Here is a 21,680-nt window from a genome sequence, read left to right as displayed (position 1 = left end):
TGAGAAGATAGAATATTATGTAGTCTGTGAATCTAGAATAGGAATAATGTGCAGTACGTGAATCTAGAACATTGTGCAGTATGTGAAGATATAATAGTGTGTAGTCTGTGAATCTAGAATATTGTGCAGTATGTGAAGATAGAATATTGCGTAGTCTGTGAATCAGGAATATCGTGCAGTATGTGAATCTAGAATAATGTGCAGTATGTGAATCTAGAATATTGTGTAGTCTGTGAATCTAGAATATCGTGCAGTATGTGAATCTAGAACATTGTGCAGTATGAGAAGATAGAATATTGTGTAGTCTGTGAATCTAGAATATTGTGCAGTATGTGAAGATAGAATATTGTGTAGTCTGGAATCTAGAATAATGTACAGTATGTGAATCTAGAATAATGCGCAGTATGTGAATCTAGAACATTGTGCAGTATGAGAAGATAGAATATTATGTAGTCTGTGAATCTAGAATAGGAATAATGTGCAGTACATGAATCTAGAATAATGTGCAGTATGTGAATCTAGAATATTGCAGTCTGTGAATCTAGAATAATGCGCAGTATGTGAATCTAGAATAATGTGCAGTCTGTGAATCGAGAATAATGTGCAGTATGTGAATCTAGAATAATGTGCAGTATGTGAATCTAGAATATTGCGTAGTTTGTGAATCTAGAATAGGAATAATGCGCAGTATGTGAATCTAGAATAATGCGCAGTATGTGAATTTAGAATAATGTGCAGTATGTGAACCTAGAACATTGTGCAGTATGTGAAGATATAATATTGTGTAGTCTGTGAATCTAGAATATTGTGCAGTATGTGAAGATAGAATATTGCGTAGTCTGGAATCTAGAATAATGTACAGTATGTGAATCTAGAATAATGCGCAGTATGTGAATCTAGAATATTGTGTAGTCTGTGAATCTAGAATATCGTGCAGTATGTGAATCTAGAACATTGTGCAGTATGAGAAGATAGAATATTATGTAGTCTGTGAATCTAGAATAGGAATAATGTGCAGTACGTGAATCTAGAATAATGTGCAGTATATGAATCTAGAATATTGCATAGTCTGTGAATCTAGAATAATGCGCAGTATGTGAATCTAGAATAATGTGCAGTCTGTGAATCGAGAATAATGTGCAGTCTGTGAATCGAGAATAATGTGCAGTATGTGAATCTAGAATAATGTGCAGTATGTGAATTTAGAACATTGTGCAGTATGTGAATCTAGAATATTGCGTAGTTTGTGAATCTAGAATAGGAATAATGCGCAGTATGTGAATCTAGAATAATGCGCAGTATGTGAATTTAGAATAATGTGCAGTATGTGAACCTAGAACATTGTGCAGTATGTGAAGATATAATATTGTGTAGTCTGTGAATCTAGAATATTGTGCAGTATGTGAAGATAGAATATTGCGTAGTCTGTGAATCTGAAATATCGTGCAGTATGTGAATCTAGAATAATGTGCAGTATGTGAAGATAGAATATTGTGTAGTCTGGAATCTAGAATAATGTACAGTATGTGAATCTAGAATAATGCGCAGTATGTGAATCTAGAATATTGTGTAGTCTGTGAATCTAGAATATCGTGCAGTATGTGAATCTAGAACATTGTGCAGTATAAGAAGATAGAATATTATGTAGTCTGTGAATCTAGAATAGGAATAATGTGCAGTACATGAATCTAGAATAATGTGCAGTATGTGAATCTAGAATAATGTGCAGTCTGTGAATCGAGAATAATGTGCAGTATGTGAATCTAGAATAATGTGCAGTATGTGAATCTAGAACATTGTGCAGTATGTGAATCTAGAATATTGCGTAGTTTGTGAATCTAGAATAGGAATAATGCGCAGTATGTGAATCTAGAATAATGCGCAGTATGTGAATTTAGAATAATGTGCAGTATGTGAACCTAGAACATTGTGCAGTATGTGAAGATATAATATTGTGTAGTCTGTGAATCTAGAATATTGTGCAGTATGTGAAGATAGAATATTGCGTAGTCTGTGAATCTGGAATATCGTGCAGTATGTGAAGATAGAATATTGTGTAGTCTGCAATCTAGAATAATGTACAGTATGTGAATCTAGAATAATGCGCAGTATGTGAATCTAGAATATTGTGTAGTCTGTGAATCTAGAATATCGTGCAGTATGTGAATCTAGAACATTGTGCAGTATGAGAAGATAGAATATTATGTAGTCTGTGAATCTAGAATAGGAATAATGTGCAGTACGTGAATCTAGAATAATGTGCAGTATATGAATCTAGAATATTGCATAGTCTGTGAATCTAGAATAATGCGCAGTATGTGAATCTAGAATAATGTGCAGTCTGTGAATCGAGAATAATGTGCAGTATGTGAATCTAGAATAATGTGCAGTATGTGAATTTAGAACATTGTGCAGTATGTGAATCTAGAATAATGCGCAGTATGTGAATTTAGAATAATGTGCAGTATGTGAACCTAGAACATTGTGCAGTATGTGAAGATATAATATTGTGTAGTCTGTGAATCTAGAATATTGTGCAGTATGTGAAGATAGAATATTGCGTAGTCTGTGAATCTGGAATATCGTGCAGTATGTGAATCTAGAATAATGTGCAGTATGTGAATCTAGAATATTGTGTAGTCTGTGAATCTAGAATATCGTGCAGTATGTGAATCTAGAACATTGTGCAGTATGTGAATCTAGAATAATGTACAGTATGTGAATCTAGAATAATGCGCAGTATGTGAAGATAGAATATTGTGTAGTCTGTGAATCTAGAATATTGCGTAGTCTGTGAATCTGGAATATCGTGCAGTATGTGAATCTAGAATAATGTGCAGTATGTGAAGCTAGAATAATGCGCAGTATGAGAATCTAGAATAATGTGCAGTATGTGAATCTAGAATAATGTACAGTATGTGAATCTAGAATAATGCGCAGTATGTGAATCTAGAATATTGTGTAGTCTGTGAATCTACAATATCGTGCAGTATGTGAATCTAGAACATTGTGCAGTATGAGAAGATAGAATATTATGTAGTCTGTGAATCTAGAATAGGAATAATGTGCAGTACGTGAATCTAGAATAATGTGCAGTATGTGAATCTAGAATATTGCAGTCTGTGAATCTAGAATAATGCGCAGTATGTGAATCTAGAATAATGTGCAGTCTGTGAATCGAGAATAATGTGCAGTATGTGAATCTAGAATAATGTGCAGTATGTGAATCTAGAACATTGTGCAGTATGTGAATCTAGAATATTGCGTAGTTTGTGAATCTAGAATAGGAATAATGCGCAGTATGTGAATCTAGAATAATGCGCAGTATGTGAATTTAGAATAATGTGCAGTATGTGAACCTAGAACATTGTGCAGTATGTGAAGATATAATAGTGTGTAGTCTGTGAATCTAGAATATTGTGCAGTATGTGAAGATAGAATATTGCGTAGTCTGTGAATCTGGAATATCGTGCAGTATGTGAATCTAGAATAATGTGCAGTATGTGAATCTAGAATATTGTGTAGTCTGTGAATCTAGAATATCGTGCAGTATGTGAATCTAGAACATTGTGCAGTATGAGAAGATAGAATATTATGAAGTCTGTGAATCTAGAATAATGAGCAGTATGTGAATTTAGAATAATGTGCAGTATGTGAACCTAGAACATTGTGCAGTATGTGAAGATATAATATTGTGTAGTCTGTGAATCTAGAATATTGTGCAGTATGTGAAGATAGAATATTGTGTAGTCTGGAATCTAGAATAATGTACAGTATGTGAATCTAGAATAATGCGCAGTATGTGAATCTAGAACATTGTGCAGTATGAGAAGATAGAATATTATGTAGTCTGTGAATCTAGAATAGGAATAATGTGCAGTACGTGAATCTAGAATAATGTGCAGTATGTGAATCTAGAATATTGCAGTCTGTGAATCTAGAATAATGCGCAGTATGTGAATCTAGAATAATGTGCAGTCTGTGAATCGAGAATAATGTGCAGTATGTGAATCTAGAATAATGTGCAGTATGTGAATCTAGAATATTGCGTAGTTTGTGAATCTAGAATAGGAATAATGCGCAGTATGTGAATCTAGAATAATGCGCAGTATGTGAATTTAGAATAATGTGCAGTATGTGAACCTAGAACATTGTGCAGTATGTGAACCTAGAACATTGTGCAGTATGTGAAGATATAATATTGTGTAGTCTGTGAATCTAGAATATTGTGCAGTATGTGAAGATAGAATATTGCGTAGTCTGGAATCTAGAATAATGTACAGTATGTGAATCTAGAATAATGCGCAGTATGTGAATCTAGAATATTGTGTAGTCTGTGAATCTAGAATATCGTGCAGTATGTGAATCTAGAACATTGTGCAGTATGAGAAGATAGAATATTATGTAGTCTGTGAATCTAGAATAGGAATAATGTGCAGTACGTGAATCTAGAATAATGTGCAGTATATGAATCTAGAATATTGCATAGTCTGTGAATCTAGAATAATGCGCAGTATGTGAATCTAGAATAATGTGCAGTCTGTGAATCGAGAATAATGTGCAGTCTGTGAATCGAGAATAATGTGCAGTATGTGAATCTAGAATAATGTGCAGTATGTGAATTTAGAACATTGTGCAGTATGTGAATCTAGAATATTGCGTAGTTTGTGAATCTAGAATAGGAATAATGCGCAGTATGTGAATCTAGAATAATGCGCAGTATGTGAATTTAGAATAATGTGCAGTATGTGAACCTAGAACATTGTGCAGTATGGGAAGATATAATATTGTGTAGTCTGTGAATCTAGAATATTGTGCAGTATGTGAAGATAGAATATTGCGTAGTCTGTGAATCTGGAATATCGTGCAGTATGTGAATTTAGAATAATGTGCAGTATGTGAAGATAGAATATTGTGTAGTCTGGAATCTAGAATAATGTACAGTATGTGAATCTAGAATAATGCGCAGTATGTGAATCTAGAATATTGTGTAGTCTGTGAATCTAGAATATTGTGCAGTATGTGAATCTAGAACATTGTGCAGTATGAGAAGATAGAATATTGTGTAGTCTGTGAATCTAGAATAGGAATAATGTGCAGTACATGAATCTAGAATAATGTGCAGTATGTGAATCTAGAATATTGCAGTCTGTGAATCTAGAATAATGCGCAGTATGTGAATCTAGAATAATGTGCAGTCTGTGAATCGAGAATAATGTGCAGTATGTGAATCTAGAATAATGTGCAGTATGTGAATCTAGAACATTGTGCAGTATGTGAATCTAGAATATTGCGTAGTTTGTGAATCTAGAATAGGAATAATGCGCAGTATGTGAATCTAGAATAATGCGCAGTATGTGAATTTAGAATAATGTGCAGTATGTGAACCTAGAACATTGTGCAGTATGTGAAGATATAATATTGTGTAGTCTGTGAATCTAGAATATTGTGCAGTATGTGAAGATAGAATATTGCGTAGTCTGTGAATCTGGAATATCGTGCAGTATGTGAAGATAGAATATTGTGTAGTCTGCAATCTAGAATAATGTACAGTATGTGAATCTAGAATAATGCGCAGTATGTGAATCTAGAATATTGTGTAGTCTGTGAATCTAGAATATCGTGCAGTATGTGAATCTAGAACATTGTGCAGTATGAGAAGATAGAATATTATGTAGTCTGTGAATCTAGAATAGGAATAATGTGCAGTACGTGAATCTAGAATAATGTGCAGTATATGAATCTAGAATATTGCATAGTCTGTGAATCTAGAATAATGCGCAGTATGTGAATCTAGAATAATGTGCAGTCTGTGAATCGAGAATAATGTGCAGTATGTGAATCTAGAATAATGTGCAGTATGTGAATTTAGAACATTGTGCAGTATGTGAATCTAGAATAATGCGCAGTATGTGAATTTAGAATAATGTGCAGTATGTGAACCTAGAACATTGTGCAGTATGTGAAGATATAATATTGTGTAGTCTGTGAATCTAGAATATTGTGCAGTATGTGAAGATAGAATATTGCGTAGTCTGTGAATCTGGAATATCGTGCAGTATGTGAATCTAGAATAATGTGCAGTATGTGAATCTAGAATATTGTGTAGTCTGTGAATCTAGAATATCGTGCAGTATGTGAATCTAGAACATTGTGCAGTATGAGAAGATAGAATATTATGTAGTCTGTGAATCTAGAATAATGCGCAGTATGTGAATTTAGAATAATGTGCAGTATGTGAACCTAGAACATTGTGCAGTATGTGAAGATATAATATTGTGTAGTCTGTGAATCTAGAATATTGTGCAGTATGTGAAGATAGAATATTGTGTAGTCTGGAATCTAGAATAATGTACAGTATGTGAATCTAGAATAATGCGCAGTATGTGAATTTAGAATATTGTGTAGTCTGTGAATCTAGAATATCGTGCAGTATGTGAATCTAGAACATTGTGCAGTATGAGAAGATAGAATATTATGTAGTCTGTGAATCTAGAATAGGAATAATGTGCAGTACGTGAATCTAGAATAATGTGCAGTATATGAATCTAGAATATTGCATAGTCTGTGAATCTAGAATAATGCGCAGTATGTGAATCTAGAATAATGTGCAGTCTGTGAATCGAGAATAATGTGCAGTATGTGAATCTAGAATAATGTGCAGTATGTGAATTTAGAACATTGTGCAGTATGTGAATCTAGAATATTGCGTAGTTTGTGAATCTAGAATAGGAATAATGCGCAGTATGTGAATCTAGAATAATGCGCAGTATGTGAATTTAGAATAATTTGCAGTATGTGAACCTAGAACATTGTGCAGTATGTGAAGATATAATATTGTGTAGTCTGTGAATCTAGAATATTGTGCAGTATGTGAAGATAGAATATTGCGTAGTCTGTGAATCTGGAATATCGTGCAGTATGTGAATCTAGAATAATGTGCAGTATGTGAAGATAGAATATTGTGTAGTCTGGAATCTAGAATAATGTACAGTATGTGAATCTAGAATAATGTGCAGTATGTGAATCTAGAATATTGTGTAGTCTGTGAATCTAGAATATCGTGCAGTATGTGAATCTAGAACATTGTGCAGTATGAGAAGATAGAATATTATGTAGTCTGTGAATCTAGAATAGGAATAATGTGCAGTATGTGAATCTAGAATAATGTGCAGTATGTGAATCTAGAATATTGCAGTCTGTGAATCTAGAATAATGCGCAGTATGTGAATCTAGAATAATGTGCAGTCTGTGAATCGAGAATAATGTGCAGTATGTGAATCTAGAATAATGTGCAGTATGTGAATCTAGAATATTGCGTAGTTTGTGAATCTAGAATAGGAATAATGCGCAGTATGTGAATCTAGAATAATGCGCAGTATGTGAATTTAGAATAATGTGCAGTATGTGAACCTAGAATATTGTGCAGTATGTGAAGATATAATATTGTGTAGTCTGTGAATCTAGAATATTGTGCAGTATGTGAAGATAGAATATTGCGTAGTCTGGAATCTAGAATAATGTACAGTATGTGAATCTAGAATAATGCTCAGTATGTGAATATAGAATATTGTGTAGTCTGTGAATCTAGAATATCGTGCAGTATGTGAATCTAGAACATTGTGCAGTATGAGAAGATAGAATATTATGTAGTCTGTGAATCTAGAATAGGAATAATGTGCAGTACGTGAATCTAGAATAATGTGCAGTATATGAATCTAGAATATTGCATAGTCTGTGAATCTAGAATAATGCGCAGTATGTGAATCTAGAATAATGTGCAGTCTGTGAATCGAGAATAATGTGCAGTATGTGAATCTAGAATAATGTGCAGTATGTGAATTTAGAACATTGTGCAGTATGTGAATCTAGAATATTGCGTAGTTTGTGAATCTGGAATATCGTGCAGTATGTGAATCTAGAATAATGTGCAGTATGTGAATCTAGAATATTGTGTAGTCTGTGAATCTAGAATATCGTGCAGTATGTGAATCTAGAACATTGTGCAGTATGAGAAGATAGAATATTATGTAGTCTGTGAATCTAGAATAATGCGCAGTATGTGAATTTAGAATAATGTGCAGTATGTGAACCTAGAACATTGTGCAGTATGTGAAGATATAATATTGTGTAGTCTGTGAATCTAGAATATTGTGCAGTATGTGAAGATAGAATATTGTGTAGTCTGGAATCTAGAATAATGTACAGTATGTGAATCTAGAATAATGCGCAGTATGTGAATCTAGAATATTGTGTAGTCTGTGAATCTAGAATATCGTGCAGTATGTGAATCTAGAACATTGTGCAGTATGAGAAGATAGAATATTATGTAGTCTGTGAATCTAGAATAGGAATAATGTGCAGTACGTGAATCTAGAATAATGTGCAGTATATGAATCTAGAATATTGCATAGTCTGTGAATCTAGAATAATGCGCAGTATGTGAATCTAGAATAATGTGCAGTCTGTGAATCGAGAATAATGTGCAGTATGTGAATCTAGAATAATGTGCAGTATGTGAATTTAGAACATTGTGCAGTATGTGAATCTAGAATATTGCGTAGTTTGTGAATCTAGAATAGGAATAATGCGCAGTATGTGAATCTAGAATAATGCGCAGTATGTGAATTTAGAATAATGTGCAGTATGTGAACCTAGAACATTGTGCAGTATGTGAAGATATAATATTGTGTAGTCTGTGAATCTAGAATATTGTGCAGTATGTGAAGATAGAATATTGCGTAGTCTGTGAATCTGGAATATCGTGCAGTATGTGAATCTAGAATAATGTGCAGTATGTGAAGATAGAATATTGTGTAGTCTGGAATCTAGAATAATGTACAGTATGTGAATCTAGAATAATGTGCAGTATGTGAATCTAGAATATTGTGTAGTCTGTGAATCTAGAATATCGTGCAGTATGTGAATCTAGAACATTGTGCAGTATGAGAAGATAGAATATTATGTAGTCTGTGAATCTAGAATAGGAATAATGTGCAGTATGTGAATCTAGAATAATGTGCAGTATGTGAATCTAGAATATTGCAGTCTGTGAATCTAGAATAATGTGCAGTCTGTGAATCGAGAATAATGTGCAGTATGTGAATCTAGAATAATGTGCAGTATGTGAATCTAGAATATTGCGTAGTTTGTGAATCTAGAATAGGAATAATGCGCAGTATGTGAATCTAGAATAATGCGCAGTATGTGAATTTAGAATAATGTGCAGTATGTGAACCTAGAATATTGTGCAGTATGTGAAGATATAATATTGTGTAGTCTGTGAATCTAGAATATTGTGCAGTATGTGAAGATAGAATATTGCGTAGTCTGGAATCTAGAATAATGTACAGTATGTGAATCTAGAATAATGCTCAGTATGTGAATATAGAATATTGTGTAGTCTGTGAATCTAGAATATCGTGCAGTATGTGAATCTAGAACATTGTGCAGTATGAGAAGATAGAATATTATGTAGTCTGTGAATCTAGAATAGGAATAATGTGCAGTACGTGAATCTAGAATAATGTGCAGTATATGAATCTAGAATATTGCATAGTCTGTGAATCTAGAATAATGCGCAGTATGTGAATCTAGAATAATGTGCAGTCTGTGAATCGAGAATAATGTGCAGTATGTGAATCTAGAATAATGTGCAGTATGTGAATTTAGAACATTGTGCAGTATGTGAATCTAGAATATTGCGTAGTTTGTGAATCTAGAATAGGAATAATGCGCAGTATGTGAATCTAGAATAATGCGCAGTATGTGAATTTAGAATAATGTGCAGTATGTGAACCTAGAACATTGTGCAGTATGTGAAGATATAATATTGTGTAGTCTGTGAATCTAGAATATTGTGCAGTATGTGAAGATAGAATATTGCGTAGTCTGTGAATCTGGAATATCGTGCAGTATGTGAATCTAGAATAATGTGCAGTATGTGAAGATAGAATATTGTGTAGTCTGGAATCTAGAATAATGTACAGTATGTGAATCTAGAATAATGCGCAGTATGTGAATCTAGAATATTGTGTAGTCTGTGAATCTAGAATATCGTGCAGTATGTGAATCTAGAACATTGTGCAGTATGAGAAGATAGAATATTATGTAGTCTGTGAATCTAGAATAGGAATAATGTGCAGTACGTGAATCTAGAATAATGTGCAGTATATGAATCTAGAATATTGCATAGTCTGTGAATCTAGAATAATGCGCAGTATGTGAATCTAGAATAATGTGCAGTCTGTGAATCGAGAATAATGTGCAGTATGTGAATCTAGAATAATGTGCAGTATGTGAATTTAGAACATTGTGCAGTATGTGAATCTAGAATATTGCGTAGTTTGTGAATCTAGAATAGGAATAATGCGCAGTATGTGAATCTAGAATAATGCGCAGTATGTGAAGATAGAATATTGTGTAGTCTGTGAATCTAGAATATTGTGCAGTATGTGAAGATAGAATATTGCGTAGTCTGTAAATCTGGAATATCGTGCAGTATGTGAATCTAGAATAATGTGCAGTATGTGAATCTAGAATAATGCGCAGTATGTGAATTTAGAATAATGTGCAGTATGTGAATCTAGAACATTGTGCAGTATGTGAATCTAGAATATTGCGTAGTTTGTGAATCTAGAATAGGAATAATGCGCAGTATGTGAATCTAGAATAATGTGCAGTATGTGAATTTAGAATAATGTGCAGTATGTGAACCTAGAACATTGTGCAGTATGTGAAGATATAATATTGTGTAGTCTGTGAATCTAGAATATTGTGCAGTATGTGAAGATAGAATATTGCGTAGTCTGTGAATCTGGAATATCGTGCAGTATGTGAAGATAGAATATTGTGTAGTCTGGAATCTAGAATAATGTACAGTATGTGAATCTAGAATAATGCGCAGTATGTGAATCTAGAATATTGTGTAGTCTGTGAATCTAGAATATCGTGCAGTATGTGAATCTAGAACATTGTGCAGTATGAGAAGATAGAATATTATGTAGTCTGTGAATCTAGAATAGGAATAATGTGCAGTACGTGAATCTAGAATAATGTGCAGTATATGAATCTAGAATATTGCATAGTCTGTGAATCTAGAATAATGTGCAGTATGTGAATCTAGAATAATGTGCAGTATGTGAAGATAGAATATTGCATAGTCTGTAAATCTGGAATATCGTGCAGTATGTGAATCTAGAATAATGCGCAGTATGTGAATTTAGAATAATGTGCAGTATGTGAATCTAGAACATTGTGCAGTATGTGAAGATAGAATATTGTGTAGTCTGTGAATCTAGAATATTGTGCAGTATGTGAATCTAGAATAATGCGCAGTATGTGAATCTAGAATAATGCGCAGTATGTGAATCTAGAATAATGTGCAGTATGTGAATCTAGAATAATGCGCAGTATGTGAATCTAGAATAATGCGCAGTATGTGAATCTAGAATAATGCGCAGTATGTGAATCTAGAATAATGTGCAGTATGTGAATCTAGAATAATGTGCAGTATGTGAATCTAGAATAATGTGCAGTATGTGAATTTAGAACATTGTGCAGTATGTGAATCTAGAATATTGCGTAGTTTGTGAATCTAGAATAGGAATAATGCGCAGTATGTGAATCTAGAATAATGCGCAGTATGTGAAGATAGAATATTGTGTAGTCTGTGAATCTAGAATATTGTGCAGTATGTGAAGATAGAATATTGCGTAGTCTGTGAATCTGGAATATCGTGCAGTATGTGAATCTAGAATAATGTGCAGTATGTGAATCTAGAATAATGCGCAGTATGTGAATTTAGAATAATGTGCAGTATGTGAATCTAGAACATTGTGCAGTATGTGAAGATAGAATATTGTGTAGTCTGTGAATCTAGAATATTGTGCAGTATGTGAATCTAGAATAATGCGCAGTATGTGAATCTAGAATAATGCGCAGTATGTGAATCTAGAATAATGTGCAGTCTGTGAATCTAGAATAATGTGCAGTCTGTGATTCTAGAATAATGCGCAGTATGTGAAGATAGAATATTGTGTAGTCTGTGAATCTAGAATATTGTGCAGTATGTGAAGATAGAATATTGCGTAGTCTGTGAATCTGGAATATCGTGCAGTATGTGAATCTAGAATAATGTGCAGTATGTGAATCTAGAATAATGCGCAGTATGTGAATTTAGAATAATGTGCAGTATGTGAATCTAGAACATTGTGCAGTATGTGAAGATAGAATATTGTGTAGTCTGTGAATCTAGAATATAGTGCAGTCTGTGAATCTAGAATATAGTGCAGTCTGTGAATCTAGAATTTTGTGCATTCTGTGAATCTAGAGTACGTTCAAGCAAAAACAGGAAACAACTTGCTTACCTGGAACAACAGGTCAACTCTTTTATGTTCACCTGGCGGGGTTTGCATTATGAACAGGACTACAGTATATTAATGAATATCTTAAAGACACACAACATAAGGCTCCAAGACATCCACGCCTGTTTACTGGAATGAAGACTTTATTGAAACGCCGCTGTAGAAAAGAAAAAGAATCAAGCGCCTTGGACAGGAGAACGGTCATTTCTGCGCACTTCCGAGCCCCTCGATCGCAGCCGGTGCCGGGTGGGACAGGGCTGACCATTGTCGTCTTTCATTCTCGAAATGATGAGTTGTTTCTGCCATTGTGGATTTGCTCATGCCGCTAAGATTATCAAAGTGAAAGAGAAAGACATGTACGTGGACTCCATCTTGCCTCAAACGGCACTGGACCCAAAGCCACCCACAATTCAGCCGGCAGTAGAGGAATGAAACCGAAGTCCGCTGCGCCGACAAGAGGTCCTTTGGAAAGTCTACCTTTGTCCGCTCTGTGCCGTCTGTGAGAGGCAGAGAGTTCACCTGGCCACCGTGCGTTCCTCCTCCCAGGTCTCGCGAGCCAAACACCTTGTACCAGGTTGGTCAACTTATAATCCATGGAATTATCTTTGATGGCTTCTGCCAACACATGAGAACCTGGCCAAGCCGCCTGTGACTCTGCCCTGGTACCTGAGGCCTGGCAGGTTGGTGAATGCCCTGGCGGACTCTCTCCGAGCCTCTGCTCCACTGGCCCGCTGCGGTCCATGTCAACTAACAGGCCTGGAAAGCGTCAGTCCCAAGTCTGCCACCAAAGACCCCTACCGAGACGCGGGGTTTCCTGAAAGAGTGGTGTTGGCCAGATGCAGGACGGGCAGAGGGTGGGCTTCCGTGTTGAAGACCCAGCTGTCCAACGGCAGGAGATCGTCACTGGAGAACAGAAGGTACAAGTACCTAGAGAGAAGAAGAGGAGAGAAGGGTCAGGCCACCATCCTGGAGAGCACCTGGCTATCAATAACACTCTGCAGAGACATGTCCACCACCAGTGTGGTGGCACACCACAAGTGTACACAATGCCCTGATCTTCACTGTGGAACTGGTAAAAATACATCTCTGACCAGCCCCACGCTGTCTCGAGTATACAAACCTCTGTGTTTATCACTGTTCACCTGAAAAGGAGCTGTTGTCCCCATAAGTTCCTTCACAAAGGGGCTCTTTAGCTTCCAATAATCACAATCAATGCTTAACTATGAGAGATATTTGATTAGCAATGCCCTTGTGGTGACCTAATCTAGTTCCTCTCAGTTTGACCCAAGGAGTGATGTCATGCATGATGTCAGAAGCAACCAGGAGTGATGTCATGTGTGATGTCAGAAGCACCTAGGAGTGATGGCATGCGTGATGTCAGAAGCACCCAGGAGTAATATCATGTGTTATGTCAGAAGCACCCTAGGAGTGATGTCATGCGTGATGTCAGAAGCACCCAGGAGTAATACCATGTGTGATGTCAGAAGCACCCTAGGAGTGATGTCATGCGTGATGTCAGAAGCACCTAGGAGTGATGTCATGCGTGGTGTCAGAAGCACCCAGGAGTAATACCATGTGTGATGTCAGAAGCACCTAGGAGTGATGTCATGCGTGATGTCAGAAGCACCTAGGAGTGATATCATGTGTGATGTCAGAAGCACCTAGGAGTGATGTCATGTGTGATGTCAGAAGCACCTAGATGTGATGTCATGCGTGGTGTCAGAAGCACTCAGGAGTGATGTAATGCATGATGTCATGCGTGATGTCAGAAGCACCCAGGAGTTATGTCATGCGTGATGTCAGAAGCACCCAGGAGTTTTGTCATGCGTGATGTCAGAAGCACTTAGTAGTGATGTCATGCGTGATGTCAGAAGCACCCAGGAGTGATGTCAGAATGTCAGAAGCACCCAGGAGTGATGTCAGAAGCACCCAGGAGTGATGTCCTGCAGTTCTTGGAGGGGATCCTAGTCTGCCTGGGAAGGAGCTGGGTGAGATCACGATAAGACTGGATATCATGGGGAAGTGGGGGATGGAAGGGGGGTGTCTATTCTAAGTGGAAAGGGATCTGCAGAGAAGAGGACAACTTGTTATATTAAATACCAGAGTGAGAAGGAAGGACAGAAGCTGAGTAATGGAGCAGGTTGTGATCAGGAGCCTGGAATACTACATGAAGGGGAAGAAGGGACATCATAGAAAGGCGATCATAAATGATGGTTTCTACGTTCCTTGGATTGTGGTCTCTCTGTGAGATGAAAACTGTCTTACAAGAAGGCAAGGCACAGATTAATGTCTCAGAGTATGTGAGACACCCAGCAGCCCCTGGGGATAAATGAGCATTGGATGGCTCTCTCTGCCAGAGGCACAAGCATCAGAATCCAACTGGTACCTCTTGGTAGCCATGAAAATCAAGATTAAAATATAAATATACAAGAAGAAAGAGGGGAGCAGTGGAGGGAACACAGAAACAGGAACTGGGCTCAGGGCAAAGCAGGACTGGAACCAAGGTTGGGTCCAGGACTGGAATGCACAGAACACAGGACAGAGTTTACATGGAACAGATCAGAACAGGAAGAGTTCAGACAAGAGCAGGGGCGATCACGGACACAGAGAGGCAGGATAACAAGAGACAGCAACAGAATCAAACGGCCAGCCTGGAAACACAGCAGTAAGGGCACGGCAGTGCCGAGGAGCCTCACCAACCAACTCAGTTGCAGGCAGGCGAGTGCTTAATTTGTAAAGAAAGCGTGCCGGTGCCCAAGGTTCTAATCAGAAGCACTCTGTTGGCGCAATTAAACATCGGTGCACAGAATAACAAGGTTACTATCAGCCTGTCCCTGCCCTTCATCTCACTCGTGCAGTTGGCTGCTTTCTTACTTTGTGACTTTTTATTCTTTCTCTTTCTCAGTTGTTGTGATTTTTCCCTCCTGCTCTGCTAAATATCTGATGCAGAAAAATAAGTGCCTGTCCCCAACATAGGCAGAAAGAACAATTTATGGACAGAATGCAGAACAATGTCATGCATTCACCCCAGTACAGAGATCTGGGCCTAAATCCATCGTTGTTTTGCTCACCATGCCATTCCATTGTGCCACTGCAGTCTAGCTAACCTGGCTAAAGAGGGGTGAAACCCCAAAACCGGCCCTAGGATGCTTGTTTCCGGTCCAGGGAGGACCTGGCTGGGCAGTGGTCTTCCCATACCTGTTGTTGAGAGTGGCCTTGTCATGTCTGCTCGAGAGTGGCCTTGTCTTGGCTGCTCTTGAGAGTGGTCTTGTCTTGGCTGCTCTTGAGAGTGGTCTTGTCTTGGCTGCTCTTGAGAGTGGCCTTACCATGGCTGCTCTTGAGAGTGGTCTTGTCTTGGCTGCTCTTGAGAGTGGTCTTGTCTTGGCTGCTCTTGAGAGTGGTCTTGTCTTGGCTGCTCTTGAGAGTGCCCTTGCCTTGGCTTCTCTTGCGAGTGGCCTTGTCTTGGCTGCTCTTGAGAGTGGTCTTGCCTTGGCTGCTCTTGAGAGTGGTCTTGTCTTGGCTGCTCTTGAGAGTGGCCTTACCATGGCTGCTCTTGAGAGTGGTCTTGTCTTGGCTGCTCTTGAGAGTCGTCTTGCCTTGGCTGCTCTTGAGAGTGGTCTTGTCTTGGCTGCTCTTGAGAGTGGTCTTGTCTTGGCTGCTCTTGAGAGTGGTCTTGGCTGCTCTTGAGAGTGGTCTTGTCTTGGCTGCTCTTGAGAGTGCCCTTGCCTTGGCTGCTCTGGAGAGTGGCCTTGTCTTGGCTGCTCTTGAGAGTGGTCTTGCCTTGGCTGCTCTTGAGAGTGGCCTTGCCTTGGCTGCTCTTGAGAGTTGCCTTTTCTTGGCTGCTCTTCAGAGTGGCCTTGACTTGACTGTTGTTGAGAGTGGCCTTGTCTTGGCTGCTCTTGATAGTGCCCTTGCCTTGGCTGTTGTTGAGAGTGGCCTTGTCTTGGCTGTTCTTGGTAGTGCCCTTGCCTTGGCTGCTCTTGAGAGTGGCCTTGTTTTGACTGTTGTTGAGAGTGGCCTTGTCGTGGCTGCTCTTGAGAGTGGCCTTGCCTTGGCTGCTCTTGCGAGTGGTCTTGCCTTGGCTGCTCTTGAGAGTGGTCTTGTTGTGGTTGCTCTTGAGAGTGGTCTTGTCTTGGCTGCTCTTGAGAGTGGCCTTGTCTTGGCTGCTCTTGAGAGTGGCCTTGACTTGGCTGCTCTTGAGAGTGGTCTTGACTTGGCTGCTCTTGAGAGTGGCCTTGTCTTGGCTGCTCTTGAGAGTGGCCTTGCCTTGGCTGCTCTTGAGAGTGGCCTTGCCTTGGCTGCTCTTGAGAGTGGCCTTGTCTTGACTGTTGTTGAGAGTGGCCTTGTCTTGGCTGCTCTCGAGAGTGGTCTTGTCTTGGCTGCTCTCGAGAGTGGTCTTGTCTTGGCTGCTCTCGAGAGTGGTCTTGCCTTGGCTGCTCTTGAGAGTGGCCTTGTCTTGGCTGCTCTTGAGAGTGGCCTTGTCTTGGCTGCTCTTGAGAGTGGCCTTGTCTTGGCTGCTCTTGAGAGTCGTCTTGTCTTGGCTGCTCTTGAGAGTGGCCTTGTCTTGGCTGCTCTTGAGAGTGGCCTTGTCTTGGCTGCTCTTGAGAGTGGTCTTGTCTTGGCTGCTCTTGAGAGTGGCCTTGTCTTGGCTGCTCTTGAGAGTGGCCTTGTCTTGGCTGCTCTTGAGAGTGGTCTTGCCTTGGCTGCTCTTGAGAGTGGTCTTGTTGTGGTTGCTCTTGAGAGTGGTCTTGTCTTGGCTGCTCTTGAGAGTGGCCTTGTCTTGGCTGCTCTTGAGAGTGGCCTTGACTTGGCTGCTCTTGAGAGTGGTCTTGACTTGGCTGCTCTTGAGAGTGGCCTTGTCTTGGCTGCTCTTGAGAGTGGCCTTGCCTTGGCTGCTCTTGAGAGTGGCCTTGCCTTGGCTGCTCTTGAGAGTGGCCTTGTCTTGACTGTTGTTGAGAGTGGCCTTGTCTTGGCTGCTCTCGAGAGTGGTCTTGTCTTGGCTGCTCTCGAGAGTGGTCTTGTCTTGGCTGCTCTCGAGAGTGGTCTTGCCTTGGCTGCTCTTGAGAGTGGCCTTGTCTTGGCTGCTCTTGAGAGTGGCCTTGTCTTGGCTGCTCTTGAGAGTGGCCTTGTCTTGGCTGCTCTTGAGAGTGGCCTTGTCTTGGCTGCTCTTGAGAGTGGTCTTGCCTTGGCTGCTCTTGAGAGTGGCCTTGTCTTGACTGTTGTTGAGAGTGGCCTTGTCTATACTGTTGTTGAGAGTGGCCTTGTCTTGACTGTTGTTGAGAGTGGCCTTGTCTTGACTGTTGTTGAGAGTGGCCTTGTCTTGACTGTTGTTGAGAGTGGCCTTGTCTTGACTGTTGTTGAGAGTGGCCTTGTCTTGACTGTTGTTGAGAGTGGCCTTGTCTTGACTGTTGTTGAGAGTGGCCTAGTCTTGACTGTTGTTGAGAGTGGTCTTGCCTTGGCTGCTCTTGAGAGTGGCCTTGTCTTGACTGTTGTTGAGAGTGGCCTTGTCTTGACTGTTGTTGAGAGTGGCCTTGTCTTGACTGTTGTTGAGAGTGGCCTTGTCTTGACTGTTGTTGAGAGTGGTCTTGCCTTGGCTGCTCTTGAGTGGCCTTCTCTTGGCTGCTCTTGTGAGTGGCCTTGCCTTGGCTGCTCTTGAGAGTCATCTTGTCTTGGCTGCTCTTGAAAGTCGTCTTGTCTTGGCTGCTCTTGAGAGTGGTCTTGCCTTGGCTGCTCTCGAGAGAGGCCTTGCCTTGGCTGCTCTTGTGAGTGGCCTTGTCTTGGCTGCTCTTGAGAGTGGCCTTGTCTTGGCTGCTCTTGAGAGTGGCCTTGTCATGGCTGCTCTTGAGAGTGGCCTTGTCTTGGCTGATCTTGAGAGTGGCCTTGTCTTGGCTGATCTTGAGAGTGGCCTTGCTTTGGCTGCTCTTGAGAGTGGTCTTGTCTTGGCTGCTCTTGAGTGGCCTTGCCTTGGCTGCTCTCGAGAGTGGCCTTGCCTTGGCTGCTCTCGAGAGTGGCCTTGCCTTGGCTGCTCTTGAGAGTGGTCTTGTCTTGGCTGCTCTTGAGAGTGGCCTTGCCTTGGCTGCTCTTGAGAGTGGCCTTGCCTTGGCTGCTCTTGAGAGTGGTCTTGTCTTGGCTGCTCTTGAGTGGCCTTGCCTTGGCTGCTCTTGAGAGTGGCCTTGCCTTGGCTGCTCTCGAGAGTGGCCTTGCCTTGGCTGCTCTTGAGAGTGGGCTTGTCTTGGCTGCTCTTGAGAGTGGCCTTGTCTTGGCTGCTCTTGAGTGGCCTTCTCTTGGCTGCTCTTGTGAGTGGGCTTGTCTTGGCTGCTCTTGAGAGTGGTCTTGCCTTGGCTGCTCTGGAGAGTGGCCTTGCCTTGGCTGCTCTCGAGAGAGGCCTTGCCTTGGCTTGCTCTTGAGAGTGTCCTTGCCTTGGCTGCTCTTGAGAGTGGTTTTGCTTTGGCAGCTGTTGAGAGTGGTCTTGTCTTGGCTGCTCTTGAGAGTGGTCTTGTCTTGGCTGCTCTTGAGAGTGCCCTTGCCTTGGCTGCTCTTGAGAGTGGTCTTGCCTTGGCTGCTCTTGAGAGAGGTCTTGCCTTGGCTGCTCTTGAGAGTGCCCTTGCCTTGGCTGCTCTTGGGAGTGCCCTTGTCTTGGCTGCTCTTGAGAGTGCCCTTGCCTTGGCTGCTCTTGGGAGTGCCCTTGCCTTGGCTGCTCTTGGGAGTGCCCTTGCCTTGGCTGTTGTTGAGAGTGGCCTTGTCTTGGCTGCTCTTGAGAGTGGCCTTGTCTTGGCTGCTCTTGAGAGTGGCCTTGTCTTGGCTGCTCTTGAGAGTGGTCTTGTCTTGGGCACTCTTGAGAGTGGTCTTGCCTTGGCTGCTCTTGAGAGTGGCCTTGCCTTGGCTGCTCTTGAGAGTGGTCTTGTCTTGGCTGCTCTTGAGAGTGGTCTTGCCTTGGCTGCTCTTGAGAGTGGCCTTGTCTTGGCTGCTCTTGAGAGTGGTCTTGTCCTGGCTGCTCTTGAGAGTGGCCTTGTCTTGGCTGCTCTTGAGATTCGCCTTGTCTTGGCTGCTCTTGAGAGTGGCCTTGTCTTGGCTGCTCTTGAGAGTGGTCTTGTCTGGGCTGCTCTTGAGAGTGGTCTTGCCTTGGCTGCTCTTGAGAGTGGCCTTGTCTTGGCTGCTCTTGAGAGTGGCCTTGTCTTGGCTGCTCTTGAGAGTGGTCTGGTCTTGGCTGCTCTTGAGAGTCGTCTTGTCTTGGCTGCTCTTGAGAGTGGTCTTGCTTTGGCTGCTGTTGAAATGTCTTACCCGTTAAATGTGATTGCCGAGTTCCAGATACACCTGGTGAAACGTACTCAAATGGTCTATAAAAGTGACAAGAACACGGACTGCAGAGAACGGCGGTTTAGACTCTGATCTGATAAAACCATCAGGACAAGAGAAGAAGAAGGTTACGTCGTGCACCATGATGATGGCAGGTCATCAAGTAGGCAACCCTCCGTTGTAGATCTCTTGTGCATAAGCAGTGTCAGGCGCCTCTGCCCAGAGGAGGAAAGAGCGGTGTGAGGAAGAGAATGTGCATTCAGCTACATCCCGGATAGTAGAGGACGTAACATTTGATGTACTTCTTTAGCGAGTGAATGCTATTCACACAGACCAATAAAGAAGTGAGGTCGGCAACACTCATAATGTTGTCTTTGCATACGATGTGATGCACCTTCCACGTCGCACACTCACGGTTCTTGGACGGGTTGTATCTAGCTGGAAGGACGTCTGAGGCTGTTAGTGATGCCCAGCCATAATCAGGTCTTGTGGAGTTGCAAAGGTAAAGATCATGGTCGATCAATAACAGGCATTCACATTTGATGGACGAGCTTCCATTGAGAAGGCCATCCCGTAGTGGAGAGATATAGCGGCCCCCCCATTGGATATCTATATCGATTCAACTACAGTAGCAGGGGGTGGGTGATTCAACCATCCACAAAGGGCACACCAGGAATGCAACCATCCTAAGAGGTGCCGCCTCTGCCAGAGCAGCTTTCATTCACCTGGCCATGCTGCTTCTAATGGGAGCAGCCAACATGGCTTGAGGGCACCTCTGACCTCCGGCTGGGGTGGATGCGGTTGGTCGAGCGAGAGAAGACTCGACAAGAACATGTGGGAAGGAGGGATAGAAGGCTGCGGTGCGGTAGCACCCATGTGGTGGCACCTGGGGTAAGACTCAGAAGTAGGGGATGGAAGCTTGAATGAATGGAAACATCGCACCAAAGGCTGCCCGGCTGGCTTGGTTAGCTGGAATCACCAGCTTGTTGTTTACAGTGAATGCTGTGGAAGGGGGTGCCACCTATTGGAGATACCCATTTGGCATTCTGTGAGAATGGCAGTGGAAAGGGCAGTGCAGATGATGGAGTCCTGATCGGGTTTCAAAGTCGCTCATCCTTGAATCTGTTTCTTTCCCTTTTGGTGAGAACCAAAGCGTTGTGTGAGAGCTCAAAGTGGGCACAGCTCACTGTGATGAGGCGAGATTCAGGTGTTTGGGACAGACCATTGTGATGGATGGAACCAAGAACCACGTCAGGTCACAACATGACCATCAGTAGGAACATACTTTGTGTGAGGAAAGCTTGACATTTGTGCAGCAAGAATGTCTGTGTGCACCTGCATGGGAAAGCTTGCACTGCTGCTGAATGCAGCGTCCGTTCATTGTCTGTGGCTCTGAGTGAACCTTGCACTGCTCTTACCTCCCTCATATTTTTTCTGTGTGTGAGGGAAGATTGCCCTGCTACCTACAGCAAAACTTTTCTGTGTGTAAGCAGCGTGCACAAATGCTACCTCTTGCATTCAATGTGTGTGTGCAAAGAAGCTTGCACTACTGCTACCTCTTGCATACCTTTTCTGCGTGGGGGAAGCTTGCACTGCTGCTTTGTGCTGTACTTTTTTCAGTGTGCGAGAGAAGCTTGTACAACTGCTGTGTAACGTACATGTAGGTGTGAAAAAAGATTACATTGCTCCTGTCTGTGTTGTGTCTGCTACGGTTGTGAGTGAAACTTGCACTGTAGCTTCCCGCTGAACCTGATCTGTATCTGTGTGTGAGGGAAGCTTGCACTGCTACTACCTCTCACATACCGTTTCTGTGCGTGAGGGAAGCTTGCACTGCTACTACTTCTCACATACCTTTACTGTGCGTGAGGGAAGCTTGCACTGCTGCTACCTCTCACATACCTTTACTGTGTGTGAGGGAAGCTTGCACTGCTGCTACCTCTCACATACCGTTTCTGTGCGTGAGGGAAGCTTGCACTGCTGACACCTCTCATGTACCTTCATGGCTGGTTTTGGAGGACA

At 41.3% G+C, this 21,680-nt stretch overlaps 1 protein-coding gene across 1 annotated transcript in view; it reads right to left on the bottom strand.

The window, feature by feature from the left end:
- Positions 1-12,486: 12,486 nt before the first annotated feature.
- Positions 12,487-21,680, bottom strand: part of MAN1A2 (mannosidase alpha class 1A member 2) — a 375,381-nt gene continuing 366,187 nt past the window's right edge. Inside the window, exon 14 of the mRNA XM_078656339.1 lies at positions 12,487-13,292. Within this exon, the coding sequence (XP_078512465.1) occupies positions 13,160-13,292 (133 nt within the window). The 3' untranslated portion in view covers positions 12,487-13,159. The remainder of the gene's footprint in view (positions 13,293-21,680) is intronic.

This window comes from Lissotriton helveticus, chromosome 8 (genome assembly GCF_964261635.1).
Source record: "Lissotriton helveticus chromosome 8, aLisHel1.1, whole genome shotgun sequence".
NCBI lineage: Eukaryota > Metazoa > Chordata > Amphibia > Caudata > Salamandridae > Lissotriton > Lissotriton helveticus.
Note: the sequence above shows the minus strand (reverse complement) of the source record. Positions and strands in the feature narration are given on the sequence as shown.